The 17,477-nt window shown below is 39.5% G+C and overlaps 1 protein-coding gene and 1 non-coding gene across 2 annotated transcripts; both read right to left on the minus strand.

Annotated features, from left to right (window-relative positions):
• Window positions 1-744: 744 nt before the first annotated feature.
• On the minus strand, window positions 745-1,702 carry LOC133072361 (olfactory receptor 5F1-like). The gene is given in 2 exon segments (XM_061165562.1): window positions 745-1,620; window positions 1,622-1,702. Coding segments are annotated over 2 exon segments (957 nt in total).
• An 8,691-nt stretch (window positions 1,703-10,393) lies between these two features.
• LOC133065004 (U2 spliceosomal RNA) lies at window positions 10,394-10,584 on the minus strand. The gene has a single exon (XR_009694807.1). It is a non-coding gene; the product is annotated as a U2 spliceosomal RNA (small nuclear RNA).
• Between the last annotated feature and the right edge of the window lie 6,893 nt (window positions 10,585-17,477).

Raw genomic sequence — 17,477 nt, forward strand, 5'->3', positions numbered from 1 at the left:
TAACACTAATCATTAATTCTGACAGAGAAGGCCAAAGGAAAAGCTAAATGGATCTTAAAAATACTCTATATGATTAGATTATATGATACTGTAACTTTTGTCTCTAAATGATCAGGTACTCAGTCATTTCCCACTCTGCTACTCCATGGCAGACTGCAGCTCACCGAGCTCCTCTGCCCAGGGAATTTTCCAGGTAAAAATGCTGGTGTGGGTTGCTATTTCCTTCTCCAGGGGGGTCCTCCTGACCCAGAGGTCAAACCCATGTTCCCTGCATCTCTTTCATTGGTAGGCAGATTCTTTACCACTGTGCCACCTGGGAAGCCCAATAATTAATCTTTTTATTCTCTAACCAAAGTTTCATTGAAACACATCGTACTTTTGAGAACCCAGTGGAAGTATAGAACAATTAGATGAAAGTTTTAGAATTTCATATGAAGGTTAGTTGCTAAGTCATGTCCAATTCTTTGCAACCCCACGAACAGAGAAGACCTCTAGACTCCTCTGTTCATGGGATTTCCCAAGCAAGAATCCTGGAGAGGGTTGCAATTTCTATCTCCAGTTGGATTCATATATTTGGATATAGATACAACATGATTACACAGAAAATATTCTAATGAAAAATGATAAGTTGATCCAGCATTTTAAAGTTCAATATATACTCTACTAAGTTAAGAAAGCCCACAATCATAGTAAGCATCAACCAGTATTTTAAAATTCATTAAATACTCCATTTAGTTCAGAAAATTAACCAAACAACCCCAGAAATGAAGGGACCCTTTTCCTAGTAATCACATTCCATAAAGCCTTCTTCACTTCACTGTTCCGGAGGCTGTAGATCAGAGAATTCAACATGGGGATCACCACAGTGTAGAACACAGAAGCCACTTTGTCCTGATTCAAAGAGTAGCTGGAAGTAGGTCTCAGATAAGTGTAGATGGAGGTGGAATAAAACAGGATGACGGCTGTCAGGTGAGACGCACACGTGGAGAACGCTTTGCGCCTCCCCGCCCCTGCATGCACAGGGAAGATGGAGAAGAGAATGTAGCAGTAGGAGGTGAGGGTCACCAGCAGGGTCCCAACTATATTCACACCAGCAAAAGTGGACAAGATGCTTTCATACAGGCGTGTGTCAGAACAGGAGAGCTTAAAAATTGGAGGAGTGTCACAGAAGAAGTGATGGATGACATTGGAACTGCAGAATGGCAAGCTGCTTACATAGCTGGTGTTTATCGTGGAGTTCACCAGGCCCGCTGTAAAAGCCCCTGCGGCCATTTTCAGGCAGACCGTCCTGGACATGATCAAGGAGTAAAGGAGAGGGTTGCATATGGCCACATAGCAGTCGTAGGCCATTAACCCAAAAAGGATGCATTCAATTGTGGCAAAGGCTATAAAGAAGTACATCTGCAGGAAGCAACCAGCAAAGGAGATGGTTTTCTTCTCTGTTAAAAAGACTACCAGCATCTTTGGAGTGATGGTGGATGAATAACCAACATCTGCAAAAGACAGGATTGCCAGGAAGAAATACATAGGTATGTGAAGTCGAGAATCAGTCCTGATTAAAAGGATCATTCCAATATTTCCCACAACTGTAAGTGTGTAAATCACCAGAAAAAGAAAAAAAAAGGATAGTCTGTAGCTCCAATGTGTCTGCTAATCCCAACAGGATGAACTCTGTCAGCAAAGTACAATTATTTCTGGCCATTTATTAAAGATATTGTATGCTTGAACCTGTATTCCTTATAAATATGTCATTGTCCAAATTTCATAAGAAATAGTAGAAATGTTAATGAAGTTACTAACACACAGAAAAAATAAAATCCTGGGATAATATAGTAGCGCAAGCAGGGTGACTATCAGTTCAGTTCAGTTCACTTGCTCAGTCATGTCTGACTCTTTGAGACTGCGTGGACTGCAGCATGCCAGGCCTCCCTGTCCATCACCAACTCCTGGAGTGGCTGTAGTAAAGGGGAAACTAGTGGACAAATGAACAAGCATTGGAATTCAATAAGCAATTGTATTGAATCTGGGTTGTGGAGCTCCCTGTTTGCTGGTCAAAGTCTGCATAGTCCACTTAAGTTTCTGAAAATGCAGCATATACATTCTATTCTTTCTCTTCTAGCCCACTCACATCCCAAATGCAAAGTCTAGAACTATTCTTGCTGAGTTCTCACTCATCCTCTGCACAAGCATGTAAGGTTAACTCAAAAGCCTTCTTTTCTCATCAAGACTGCTCTGCACACTCTTCAACAGCAAGATTCATGCATCACCATCCGGAAATCACTCTGGTGTTCTTCAAGCAGCAAAAACAGTGCCTGCTGTGAATAACCAAGATTTTGACATCTATGACATTCTTAAGAATGCTTTTGCAGTGTTTTGCAAGTGGACCAAAACAACTGCACTTGTTACAAAGCATGCTATCAAATTAATTCCATATAGTTGCATATACTGTACCTGTCCACAGCAGTGAATGACAGCACCAGGTACTTATGGCTTCCTTCTTAGAGTCTTAGTTGTGCTGTCCATTATTTTCCTTTTTACTAGAATTCTTAATAAGCTCAGGTGAAATTTAAAATAAAAAGATTTACACTTTTTAAATGAAATAAAAAGTCATAAAACTTTGAATTATCTCTCTGCAAAAAATTCAAGCCACCTTCTGAGCATGTACACATGACTGCACTTTTATTTTGCTTTCCTTAAAGAGGGTTGTGTAACCATGGGGACTAGATTATTGGTTTCACTTGTGAGTCAGTCCTCTTAAGACAGAAACTTCGTTCTCAAAGCAATTAAAATGTGATCATATGCAGACAACTGAATAAAACATTATGTGGCACTTTGATCATATGGAAATAAAGGAAATAAAGCATGTGGCGCTTTGATCATAAAGTGGTTTCTGATCTCTATATTACTTAAAATTTTTTTGTCCAAGTAAATATAATAATTTTAATTGGATATTTAATTGCCTCTTTATTTATAAGTTAAGCTTAATCAAAAAGGTACATAACCCACATAAAATTATTACACTTCCCTTTGTGTGTATGTGTGTACTCCTCCTTTGGTCTGTTTGACTTCTAACTCTCTTCTTGAGTGAAATGCGAAGGGGACACTAACTACATCGTTTGCTTAAAAGAATGCTATACCCTGAGAATTAAGACAATGGATTAAGAATGTTTAGTTTTCCAAATCTGGGTATACTTGATTTACAATATTGTACTAGTTTCAAGTGAACAGCATAGTGATTAAGTATTTCTGCAGATTTTACTCTATTCAAAGAGTTGGGGGTTAGGATAGGGGAAGGGGAGTGAGGCTTAAGAGGGAAGGGGATATATATATATATATATATATATATATATATATATACACCCTGATTTTATTGGATAAAATTATCCTATGTATACGTATCTATGTGTAAATATATGCATAACTATAAATTATATATAGTATAAATTATATACATAAATAATTAGATATATAATTATAATGGATTTGTGTTATACAGCAGAAACCAAGAAAAATTTTCCACCAATTAAAAATAAACAAAATTAAAAAAAATTACAAGACCGTGGCTGTAATTTCTTATGTTATACAATACATCCCTGTAGTCCATCTATTTCACACACGGTAGCTTGTCCCTCTTAATTGTAAACCCCTAAACTCCCTCTTAGTCTGTGACACGCTGGAGCGGTGAGTGGCCGAGAGAAGATACCCCACATCCAAGGTCAGAGAAATCACAGTGAGACAGTACGAACAGGCAGAGGGCATGAGAGGGCACACAGACAGAAACCGCAATCACAGAAAACTAACCAATCTAATCACATGGACCACAGCCTTATCTAATTCAATGCAACTATGAGCCATGCCATGTAGGGCCAACTAAGAGATGGGTCATGGTGGAGAGTTATGATGAAATGTGGTCCACTGGAGAAGGGAATGGCAAACCACTTCAGTATTCTTGCCTTGAGAACTGCATGAACAGTATAAAAAGGCAAAAAGATAGGACACTGAATGATGAACTCCCCAGGTCAGTAGTTGCCCAATATGCTACTGGAGATCAGTGGAGAAATAACTCCAGAAAGTATGAAGAGACAGAGTCAAAGCAAAAACAACATACAGGTGTGGATGTGACTGGTTATAGAAGCGAAGTCTGATTCTGTAAAGAGCAATATTGCATAGGAACCTGTTATGTTAGGTCCAGGAGACAAGGAAAATTGGAAGTGGTCAAACAGGAGATGGCAAGAGTGAACGTCGATACTTTAGGAATCAGGGAACTAAAATGGACTGGAATGGTTGAATTAACTCAGATGACCATTATATCTACTACTGTGGGCAAGAATCCCTTAGAAGAAATGGAGTAGCCATCATAATCAACATAAGAATCCTTAAGGTTCACATTCAAATTTGATGGAGAAATCAAAAGATTTACAGAATTAATTTTATAATAATAAATTTACAGATTTATATAAGAATTTATAAAGAATAAATTTACAGATTTAACTGATACTTATAGAGCATTCCATTCAAGAGTAGCAGAATACACATTCTTCTCATGTGCACATGGGAACATTCTCCAAGATTTACCACATGCTGGGCCACAAAGCAAACCTCCATAAATTAAAGAAAAATCAAAATCACATCAATCATCTTCCCCAACCACAACACTATGAGATTAGAAATTAACCACAAGAGAAAATAAAATAAAATAAAATAGATGGAGGCTAACTAATATGCTACTAAACATCCAGTGGATCACAGAAGAAATAAAACAGAAAATCAAAAAACACTTGGAAACAAATGAAAATGAAAGCACAATCATCAAAAACCTATACGATGCAGCAAAAGCAGATCTAAGAAGAAATTTTATAGTGATATAGTCTTAACTCAGGAAGGAAGAAAAATCACAAACAACCTAAGACAACCTGACATCATACTTAAAGTGACTAGAGAAAGAACAAGGAAAACTCAAAGTTAGCAGAAGGGAAGAAATCAAAAAGATCAGGACAAAGATAAATGAAATAGAAATGAAGAAAACGATAGAAAAAAATCAGTGAAATGAAAAGTGGTTCTTGTAGAAGATAAAATTGATAAACCTGTAGCCAGATTCATCAAGAAAAAAAGGAAGCGGGCTCAAATTGATGAAGAGATAAATGAAAAAGAAGTTACAACAGACACCCAAGAAATGAAAAAACATCATAAGAGACTATTACAAGCAACTACAAACAACATGCCAACAAAACAGACAACCTGGAATAACTGGACAAATTCTTGGAAATGAACAATCTCCCAAGACTGAAGCATGAAGAAACAGAAAATATAAACAGACTAATCACCAGTATTGAAATTGAAACTGATTATAAAACTCCCCCTATATGCTACATCTTTATTTATTCATCTATGTATGGATGGGCACATAGGTTGCTTCCATAGCTTGGCAATTATAAACAAGGTTGCAGTGAGCATTCCGGAGCATATATCCCTTTTGAAAGTGTTTTTGTTTTCCTTGGACATATACCCAGGAGTAAAACTGATGGTTAATGTGGTAGTTCTACTTTTACTTTTTTTTTTTTCACCATAGATGTCAGAAGTTGAAGGATATCCAATGGCTCTCTCTGCTCAAACTCAGGGGGAAAGTTGGAGGGTCATAAGGATGAAGTTTGACAATAAACTGGTATGTAACAAAATTAGTCATAGTGGAATAACACTGTGTCAAAACAGAAAGAGCTTCAGCTATGAAGCCAACCACAACCAAGTTCAAATCCTAATTGAGTCACTTTCCAGCTATGTGACTTTGAGAAGTTCATATCTATTCTGAAACTCATCTGCAAAATGGGGCTAAGGATCAACTATTAAGACTGACTGAGAAGTTGCAATTAACATTTTGGAACACAGCAGTTGTGCAATAAAAGGTAAAAACAACTAAGAATCAGAAGATCAAATGCAGTATGGAATGCAAAGGCATGAATCTGCCACTTGCAACAGCAAATGCTCCTTAGAAAACCACAGTTTTCTAAGTGTAAGTTTTCACAGTTGGGTCTTTAGTTTGTCACCTGAAGAGTTTGTTAGGCCTTCAGAAATCACTTTTTGCCCTTCATGAGAATTTGCTTAGCAGACTTTGCAATCAGACTTAAAGATTATGTAAATGATGAAAGAATGTTAACAGCACATCCAAAGATAAATGAGCGCACCGAGAATTAAAGCCCTAAGGACACTCTGACCAGGTGAGAAAGAGCAGGCAGGGATCACACTGAAATCAGTCACAAGGCCTGGCACTGCTAAGGTGAGACAGGAGCTGGGGGTTAAGTGGGGCTTGCACTCACCCTCTCACCTCCATCACAGAAAGCATATATGACAGAGTAGAGTGTGCACAACTCTGGGCCTTAGCTATCCACTGAACCAGTCATTCACTCTATAAGCAAATACTGAACACGAGTTAGTGCCTGGTTTGAAAAATGCAGAAGTGGAAAAGGCATGCTCCCTGCCTTCAAACAATTGATGATCTAGAGGAGGAAAGAGACAACAGTGGTGACAGAAACACAAACAAGACGTGACCAAAGCAATAATCTCACCGTGCCGAAGGAATCATGAGAACACAAAGGAGGAGTTTCTCTCTATCAAGACTGAGCATGAAACAATACAAGTGTTTGCTTAAACTGAATTCTGAAAAATGAGCAGGAGTACCCTAGAAAGGCAGGGTGGTGTGGACTGACATAGGCATGGTGACTTTGTGACGTCACACATAGACCTTAACAGGAGTGCAGAAGGAGTGAGCGGGTGGGGATGGGAAACCACTGTGAGCAGAGGTCACACACGCGCCTTTCTTATGTGTCACCTGAGAACGCCTAGCAGGCTGTTTGGCACATATGTTCACAGGAGATAAATATTTATTATGAAATGTCATATTATCTGAAGATTTAATCTGATATGTAACAGAGATAAGTATTTATTATGAAATATCACATTATCTGAAGATTTAATCCCATAAGCAATAGAGCAGAATCAGAAGTATACTTTGTCTATGGTTAAGCAAGAACAATGAAGACCTAACTTTACCAGAGCAAGGGAACAGACAGGGCTTCTTTTTATCTAAGAGCTGGAAGGAATCTCAGATATTATCCAATGCAGTGTTCAATGATCAGCCAAAACATAGCTCTTGATTTCTAATTCAGTATTCTTTGGGATCACTGAGTCCTTGAGAACAACATTAATGCATCACTGAATGTGAGATGAGGACTTGGAGGCCCCAAAAAGAAAAACTGTTGTGCAATGCATCCAGCTAATCAGCAATGTTCAAACTACCTTGCAGTTACACTCATTTCACATGCTAGCAAGGTAATGTGCAAAATCCTTCAAGCAAGTCTTCAGCAGTACGTGAACCAAGAAATTCCAAATGTACAAGCTGAATTTAGAAAAGACAGAAGAACTAGAGATCAAATTATTAAAATCAGTTGGATCATAGGTAAAATAAAGGAATTCCAGAAAAACATCTACTTCTGCTTCATTGACTACATTGAAGCCTTTGACTGTGTGGATCACAATTGTGGGTAATTCTTAAAGTGATCAGAATACTAGACCATTTTACCCGCCTCCTGTATGTAGGAGAAGAAACAACAGAACAGGAAGGGGAAATGGACTGGTTCAAAATAGGGAAAGGAATACATTAAGGCTATTTATTTTCACCCTTCTTATTTAACTTCTATGCAGAGTACATCATTTGAAATGCCAGGCTAGATGAATGACAAGCCAGAATCAAGATTGTCAGGAGAAATAACAACCTCATGTATGCAGATGATATCACTCTAATGGCAGAAAGTGAAGAGGAACTAAAGAGCCTCTTGAAGAAAGCAAAAGAAGAGAGTGAAAAAGCTGGCTTAACACACCACACTCAAAAAATGAAGATCATGGCATACAGTTACATCACTTCATGATAAATAGAGGAGGAAAAAGTAGAAACAGTGACAGATTTTATTTTCTTGGGCTCCAAATCACTGCAAATGATGACTGAAGCCACAAAATTAAAAGATACTTGTTCCTTGGAAGAAAAGCAATGACCAACCTAGACAGCAAATTAAAAGCCAGAGACATCATTTTGCCAACAAAGGTCCATGTAGTCAAAGTATGGTTTTTCTAGTCATGTATGGATGTGAGAGTTGGACCATAAAGAAGGCTGAGCACCAAAGAATTGATGCTTTTGAACTGTGGTTTTAGAGAAGACTCTTGAGAGTCCCTTGGACTGCAAGGAGATCAAACCAGTCAATCCTAAAGGAAATCAACCCTAATATACATTGGAAAGACTGATGCTGAAGTTGAAGCTCCAATACTTTGGCCACCTAATGTGAAGAGCTGACTCATTGGAAAAGATCCTGATGCTGGGAAAGATTGAAGGTGGGAGAAGGGGATGACAGAGCATGAGATGGTTGGATAGCTTCACTAACCCAATGGACATGAGTTGGAGCAAACTCCAGGAGATGATGAAGGACAGGAAGCCTGGGGTGTTGCAGTCAGTGAGGTCACAAAGAGTTGGACACGGCCGAGTGAACAACAACAACAACAATCAATAATGAGGGTTAGAACCCAGATGCCTTGAGTAATAGTTGCTTTATCACTGTGATAAAGCAACTATTACTCAAGGCATCTGTTGTTGTTGCACCACCTGTTTGAAAAGGCAGCCACCAACACCATGACTCTCAGGATCTCTAAATAAAGACCCATTCACAATTCACAACGGTGCAATTTAAGTTTATGGTCAGAGTTTCAGCTTCCAGTTTATCTTGAACTAAAACTAAGTCTGTGGAAAGCAAACAGAAAGGGTCAGGATAAATGAGGCCAGCTCACAATGATAAACAGAGGACTTTTAAAAATCCCACATTCTCTGGCCTTGTCATATTACTGATTTGTGCCTTCACATATAAAAGAGGGGTTTGTCTTACATTCTGATTAGATGGTACCTTGAGACTTCAGAGCCAAAGTAATAATTGTTGTTTTCTTCATTGAAGGATGGTGGTAACTGAATTTTCACCAGGGAATTTTAAAAGCAGAGCAATCAGTTTGTGCTGTTCTTTACATACATGTGATCCTTTCATCAGTAGTCACTGATGAATGGCAAGTTGATATTATCTATAACACACTTATTTGGTGGCATCTTTGTCTGGTTTTGGAACTAGGGTGATGGTGGCCTCATAGAATGAGTTTGGAAGTTTACCTTCTTCTGCAATTTTCTGGAAGAGTTTGAGTAAGTATAATAGCCAGGACATGGAAGCAACCTAGATGCCCATCAGCAGACGAATGGATAAGAAAGCTGTGATACATATACTCAATGGAATATTACTCAGCCATTAAAAAGAATACACTTGAATCAGTTCTAATGAGATGGATAAAATTGGAGCCCATTATACAGAGTGAGGTAAGCCAGAAAGATAAACACCAATACAGTATACTAACGCATATATATGGAATTTAGAAAGATGGTAATGATAACCCTATATGCAAGACAGAAAAAGAGACACAGATACACAGAACAGACTTTTGAACTCTATGGGAGAAGGCGAGGGTGGGGTGATCTGAGAGAACAGCATCAAAACATGTGTATTATCAAGTGTGAAACAGATCTCCAGTCCAGGCCGGATGCATGAGACAAGTGCTTGGGGCTGGTGCACTGGGGTGACCCAGAGGGATGGGATGGGGAGGGAGGCGGGAGGGGGGTTCAGGATGGGGAACACATGTAAATCCATGGCTGATTCATGTCAGTGTATGGCAAAAACCACTACAATATTGTAAAGTAATTAGCCTCCAACTAATAAAATTAAATGGAAAAAAAATAAAACACACTTAATGGAATAAAAAGTCTAGTACTAGAACTGGGAGATGAATGAACCATAGGGTGTGGGAATTCAATAAACTCTAAAAACCTATTTGTTCAGTAAAATCATCTGGGAACTTTCAGATAAAGCAGAATCTGGAAATCCCATCTTGAACTAACTGAATCAGTATTTCCACAGGCTGATACCTAGGATTCAACATTTACAAATACTTTCCAGGTAACTCATGATTACCTAATCCACCTAAATTCTTAAAACATTTTTCAGAACAGAAGATTCTAAGTTAAAACGATGGCATTAACTGTGGCAATTGATTATAATCCTACATGAGATTTAAGAACTAGATCTGCTGTCCCTTTCCTTCTTTCATGTATTTCATCTTTTTAGGACCCTGCCTATTTATTCATTAAACAAATAATTAATAAGTGCTTATTCTGCTAGACCTGAGAGTATGATAGTGGACATTATAAAAATGATTATTTTCTCATGAACCCTATTGCTTTCAGTCACTGGAATACTATGAGAGACCTATCCAGGAAATTTTCCTGAATTTATAACCTTGACTTTTTTTTTTTTTTTCTTTTTTTTTTCGCACCGTTCCTGGAAGTACTGCAATACCAGGTTGATGCGTGGAGTGGACAGAGCAAGCTCCTATTCCAACTCCCAGCTCCAAAAATCCATTTAATATATTGTCCTCGGATAGAGGACGTATCAGATATTAAACTGATAAGAACAGATACTACACTTGATCTTAGCCAAAAGGCCGAGAAGTGATAACCTTGACTTTTTTTTACTGGTATTTCACCACTTTTTGCACTTGCTACAGACAAGACTTTGGACTTCCTGGCCCAAGTGGTGGAGAGCAACTGTGGTCAATAACTCTTAAATCTACATATCCTCCATTCAAGATAATAGCTAATTCCAAAAGAAATTTCTGGCTCAGCTGGAGCTGAGTAGCTCTCCTGAGTCAGCCTCTGTGGCTTAGAGAAGAAGGGTCACCTTACAGAGACATAGCTGCTCCAGTTGAGCTACATCATCAGAGGCTGGGCAATTCTATTAGAAAGAGATGATGGATAGACAATTAAATACATTTCAACAGCACTTTTTGAGGACAATTCATTTGGGCTGCTTACTGTCTGAATTTTGGCTCTGCTCAAATAATTAAGCTCTCATAGTCATCATTTCATTATTCACCTGATAAAACATTTATTATGCATTGACCTGGTCCCAAGGGTAAAGAGAAGCAAGAATTGGTTAGAGGTTAGCACTGAAGGCAAACAGGCCCATAGGAACATTAGTCTGTAACAAAATATTCTAAGTACCAAGAAAACACAAGAGACTTAAAGAAATCTTCACGTTTCCTCAGATAAGTCCAGATAAAGTGAGAAGGTTCCCAAACAAAGCATACTATAGAAACAAAGTTTTGTGCAGCAGAAGGAAGTTTCATGGTCGAGAAGTGTAACTATGGCTAGAAGACTAGTCATTATGTAAGTGATTTGCCAGTCCTGCCACTGTGAGCTGTGTGCGTAGGAGCAAGTTACTAAAGCTTTTAGTGCTTGTCCCATAGGACTGTTGTGAGGATTAACTTTTCTAATGCATGTGAAGGGTTTAGAATACTGGCACATCTTTGGTGCTTAATAAATGTTTAATTATTGTTACCATTGTCAAATCATTATCACCATCATTTCAAAAAATGTGCTATTCCTGGGGGTGTTTCTTTTACTTGTGAGAGGAGAGGCCATTTTGTTTATCATCATACCACAAATATCATGGTTTGGATGTGGCCCAGGTGCAAAGGAGTAAGTTCAAAGATCACAAACATTAGGTTACTGACAAGGTCATGGTAGATGCCATAGACTTAGCAGAGGAAATTTCATTCTTCAAAAAGCCACATGCTGTTTTTACATAATCATATACTCCCACAATGAATTACCATTTCTACTTGGTTTCATAAAAGAGTTTTACTGGCTATACCTGTCATTCAGCCCAGTCCCCACCATGGAGTCTATAAACAAGAATCCAACTTCATTCTTTCAGAATAATGTTCCAAAGCATGAACCAGTCTTAAAAACATAACACCACATTGCAGAGACAGCTAAATTCCAACTTTAGAATTATTTCCTGCATATTCTTGGGACTTTGGCTCAAGGGATAAGACCAAAGCTCCCTTAGGTTTTAGTAGGAGTTAGAGAATTGTTTCTATCCCTGCCAGTCCTTTATCTCTTCAGTCAATTACCAACCATGAAGACAGTATCATTTTGAACCAGAAAAATCCATCCCCAAACCACTATCTTTGTTGATTCTCTTATATCTAGCTTTGCCAAGGACCCCAACCTTGCTTCTTCTGTACAAATAGGGCTCTTTCTATTAAAATTTGCCAGTCACTGTCTAAGTGGTTAGAAATGCAGATATAAAGGTCATGGTCCTTAGTAAGTGTCCCTTGTTGAAAGTCAGATGATTAAAATGAACACATACAAGGTTGTAGGACTCAGCACAATGCTGGCACAAAATAGACTCTCAACACGAGCATGCTTATGTGAATTTTGTTTCTTACACTGAGCCATAAGACCCTAATTAGTTTGGCTTGACATTTAAAAAGCAGCAATTATATGCGTTTCCAACTAATGAGGGTTCTGATGGGATTAATCACTGGGTATTGTTGGAGCATGGGGAAATACCTACATGGAATAAAGACCTGGCTTTCAAAAATTCAGCTTTTTTTTTCCTTGTTAGAAAAGCAATATATCAGAGAAGAATCTTAACGTATAAGTTCATTTGCACAATCTCTCCCCTTTTACTGCCAATCCTCATGTGTAATCCATCATCACCTCTCCCTTGGAGTACTGCAAGAGCTTCTTAACTGGCTACTCCACTTTCACTCTTCCTGAACTTGGGCATGAACTTGGGTGAACATACATGTACACATGTACACACATGTACAATGGACGTGAGTTTGAGCAGGCTCCAGGAGATGTTAAAGGGCAGGGAAGCCTGGTGTGTTGCAGTCCATAGGGTCACAAAGAGTTGGACATGACTGAGCGACTGAACAGCATAAAATAAAAGAAATAAAAGCAAAAATAAACACATAAGAGACTTCCCTGGTGGTCTAGCAGTTAAGGGTTCGCCTGCCAATGCAGGGGACACCAATTCAATCCCTTGTCCAGGAGGATCCCTCGTGCCATGAAATAACTAAGCCACAACTACACCACAACTACTGAGCCCACACTCTAGGGCCAACAAGACACCTGCTGAAGCCTGTGAGCCTGGAGTCCACACTGCACAGCAAGGAGGCCATTTCAACAAAGAGTGTCCCTTGCTCACTGCAACTCGAGAAAGTCCGTGCTCAGCAGTGAAGACCAAGCACAGTGAAAAAATAAAATAAATAAAAATAAACCCATGGGACCTAGTTAAAAGCTTTCCACAGCAAAGGAAGGAAACCACCAACAAAACAAAAAGGACAACTTACTGAATGGTAGAAAATATTTGCAAATGATATGAGCAAAAAGGGATCCAAACAACTTAACATAAATGGCTCATACAACTCAACATCCAAAAAACAAACAACCCAGTTAAAATATGGGCAGAAGAAATGAATAGACATTTTTCCAAAGAAGATATGCAGATGGCCAACAGATATATGAAAAGATGCTCAATATTGCTGGTCATCAGGGAAATGCAAATCAAAACCACAATGAGGATTAAAGAAAAGGAAAAAAGAAAGACAAAATTCCAAATTGTAAATAGAAACAAGAACAAAGTAACACACACACACAAAGGAAATGAAAACAGAACCAAAAACAAAACAAAGCAAAACACAAGAGAACAACTAAAGAAACTAAAGAAACCAAAAAGGAAATCAAACAACTTTTAAAAAGCTAAAAATAAATAAATAAAACAAAATCAAAGCAGAATGCCAAGTGAAGAATAAAGCAAAGAAAACAAAACAGACAAAAATTATCAGAAATCATTAAAAGATAATTAAAATGATTCAAAGGTGAAATCTTAACACTTTTGGAAATAGGGATATCCCTTGAGAATTTGGACTTCCTTGGTGGCTCAGATGGCAAAGCATTTGCCTGCAATGCAGGGGAGACCCAGGTTCAACCCCTGGATTGGGAAGATCCTCTGGAGAAGGAAATGGCAACCCACTCCAGTATTCTCGCCTGGAAAATCCCATGAACAGGGGACCCTGGTAGGCTACAGTCCATGGGGTTGCAAAGACCTGGACACAACTGAGCCACTTCACTTTCTTGAGAATATCATACTAAGTGAAAAAAATCAAGTAGAGAAACATAGCTACAATATGATTTCACTCCTTTGCGGAACACAAAAATGAAATAAGTTAAAAACAAACATACAGAACAGTGCAGTGGCCACTCTAGTGGAAGAGTTGGGAGGATGGTAAAATGGGTAAAGAAGGTCAACTGTATGGTGATGTACGGAAAATAAAACATTTGGTGGTGAGCATGCTGTAGTGTCTCAGAAGGTGAAATATAATTTTCCACACCTGAAATTTGTATGTTATAAACCAAGGTAACCTCAATAGGGTGTTACAAACATTTTAAAGTCACAATGCTTTCTTCAGAAATGTAAACCCTTGGGGAGAAAGCCCAGCGGTCAGAAGCGCACTCCGCTGTGTGACTACGGCGCTCACACATGGTTCCGTGGCAACCAGAAGGGGGAGGGGAGATGCGAGGGGTGTGGTCGTGCCCGCGGCTGATTCTTGCTGATGTATGACAGAGAGCCACAGAATTCTGTACGCAATTATCCTGCAGTTCAAAAATAAATTCAGTTCAGTTCAATTACTCAGTCATGTCCGACTCTTTGTGACCCCATGAACCTCAGCACGCAAGGCCTCCCTGTCCATCACCAACTCCTGGAGTTTACCCAAACTCCTGTCCATCGAGTCGTTGATGTCATCCAGCCATCTCATCCTCTGTCGCCCCCTTCTCCCCCTGCCCCCAATCCTTCTCAGCATTAGTGTCTTTTCCAGTGAGTCAGCTCTTCGCATCAGGTGGCCAAAGTATTGGAGTTTCAGCTTCAGCATCAGTCCCTCCAATGAACACCCAGGACTGGTCTCCTTTAGGATGGAATGGTTGGATCTCTTTGCAGTCCAAGGGACTCTCAAGAGTCTTCTCCAACACCACAGGTCAAAAGCATCAATTCTTCACCACTCAGCTTTCTTTGTAGTCCAACTCCATCCATACCTGAATACTGGGAAAAAACCGTAGCCTGACTAGATGGAACTCTGTTGGCAAAGTAACGTCTCTGCTTTTTAATATGCTGTCTAGGTTGGTCATAACTTTCATTCCAAGGAGTAAGCATCCTTTAATTTCATGGCATCACCATCTGCAGTGATTTTGGAGACCAAACAAATAAAGTCAACCACTGTTTACACAGTTTCCCCATCTATTTCCCGTGAAGTGATGGGACCGGATGCCATGATCTTAGTTTTCTGAATGTTGAGCTTTAAGCCAACTTTTCCACTCTCCTCTTTCAATTTCATCTAGAGGCTTTTTAGTTCTTCTTCACTTTCTGCCATAAGGGTGCTGCCATCTGCATATCTGATACTATTGATATTTCTCCCTGCAATCTTGATTCCAGCTTGTGCTTCCTCCAGCCCAGAGTTTCTCATGATGTACTCTGCATATAAGTTAAATAAGCAGGGTGGCAACATACAGCCTTGATGTACTCCTTTTCCTATTTGGAGCCAGTCTGTTGTCCCATGGCCAGTTCCTTTGCTTCCTGACCTGCATACAGGTTTCTCAATTAAAAAAAAAAAAAAAAGTAATCTGAGAAAACCAGAAGAAAAGGAAAATTTCCAATCTTATCAACAACAACAAAAGAATATTTCCCAATTCCAAGAGGTGTTCATATCCTCCTAGAGGTTTTGAAAGCTTCTGCTAATGTGTTGAATTAAAACAACTCTTCCTTTCAACGGGGGAGAGCTAATGCACCTGACCCAGCATGATGCCAGTGTAGGCAGTCAGCAGAGAAGGAGCCCAGCCCCTCCTTCCAGGGTTCAGGCCACATCATCCTCTGGGTTGTGATTGGCTCCAGCTCTTGACTAAGGGACATTTAATGACGAGTAAGAACACTGCTAAACGATCAGCCAGCAGAGAGAGAGAAGAGAGAAAGGTAGACTAATCTTGGGTGCGGGGAAAAGATAGTACAGTCTTCATCAGGAAAAAAAAAAAAAAGACTCAGGACAGAGAAGTGAGACGCTGGGAAGGAGCTCACTATCAGCTTTGCCAAGAGTCAAGTAGGCTAAAAAGTTTTCTATGTAGGCGTCTTACTTCATGGAATAAAAGGAGAGGGAAAAGATCATTCTGTAGTTCAATCAGGTGAGAATTAGAAATTCCAGGTGTCAGGCCAGAAATTCTAAAAGTACCAGGACAATGATGTTTGAAGAAAAGCCTGAGGGCAATGGGAGCCTTGTAGACGAGAACCAGCTGTACCTAGGTGCGAGGCATCAGGCAAACAGGAAACCAGGAGCAAGCGGGAAAGCCAGGCTCTCTGCAAGGCAGGAGGTAAATGCGAAGTGCGACTTGCCCAGAAAAAGCCTCAACATGTACACCTGGCAGGAGATCCAGAGACACAATCAGGAGACTGACCAGTGGCTGGTGATCAATCGCAAGGTCTACGATGTTACTGGCTGGGCGGACAGGCACCCCGGTGGCCGCAAGGTCCTCAGCCACTATGCTGGGGAAGACGCCACGGTAAGCAACTCGAATTCTGTCCTCTCTCTCTCTGTTCCAGCTGCTGGGTGGCTGGGAGCTTGGCCGTCTTTCCAAAAGCATTTCAAGTATGTGTTCAAGCTCCATGATCACTCATCTCCTCCCAAATCAATTTTTCAAGATTCCTATCCAGCAAAAACTTGAAAGCTAATTGAGCCTGAAGGTCTAGCTATTATTTACATTAGTTTTGGGGTGAGCTCAGATGCTGACAGTAGATACTATGTGTATTTCTGGTTTTGGTTTTTGTTCTTGGCATTATGTTTTTTTATTTTGTTTTGTTTTGTTTTGAAATGGAGTCATTGTTTTATAAGAAGAAAGTTACAAATAAGTGAGTAAAATCTGGAAAAAAAATGTCTTCACTCAAGTAGAAATTTCCCAGACTCCTACAACTGGAGTGCGTGAAACAGACAGCAATACATCAGGCGAGCATCAAAATGTTGAATGATGTTGAAAGGGTACAGTGACACAGGCTTTTAGACTTTGTAGAGTTCTTTTTTGTTGTGTAATTCATTCAATGTGATACAGGTAATACAACCCACTTTTATGGAAGAAGTAGCTGAAATCAGAAGTAACTGAAATCACTGGTTAAGTGACTGACCCAAGTTCACCCAGCCAGCAGATCTCAGATTCAAAACACTTATCTTTCTTAACTTTCAGTCTTAACCACTTTCCTTCATTGTTTTTCCTCATAACTCTCCTCCACCAAAATAGCTGAAAAAACACTTTCAATGGATGCCTAAACTACCACACATCATGTGTGTTAAGTCGCTTCAGCTGCGTCCAACTCTTTGTGTCCCTATGGACCACATTCCACCAGGCACCTCTGTCCTTGGGATTCTCCAGGCATGAATACTGGAGTGGGTTGCCATGCTCTTTTCCGGGGGATCTTCCTGACCCAGGGATTGAACCTGTATCTCTTACCTCTCCAGCA

This window comes from Dama dama, chromosome 1, assembly GCF_033118175.1.
Source record: "Dama dama isolate Ldn47 chromosome 1, ASM3311817v1, whole genome shotgun sequence".
In the NCBI taxonomy this organism is placed as follows: Eukaryota; Metazoa; Chordata; class Mammalia; order Artiodactyla; family Cervidae; genus Dama; species Dama dama.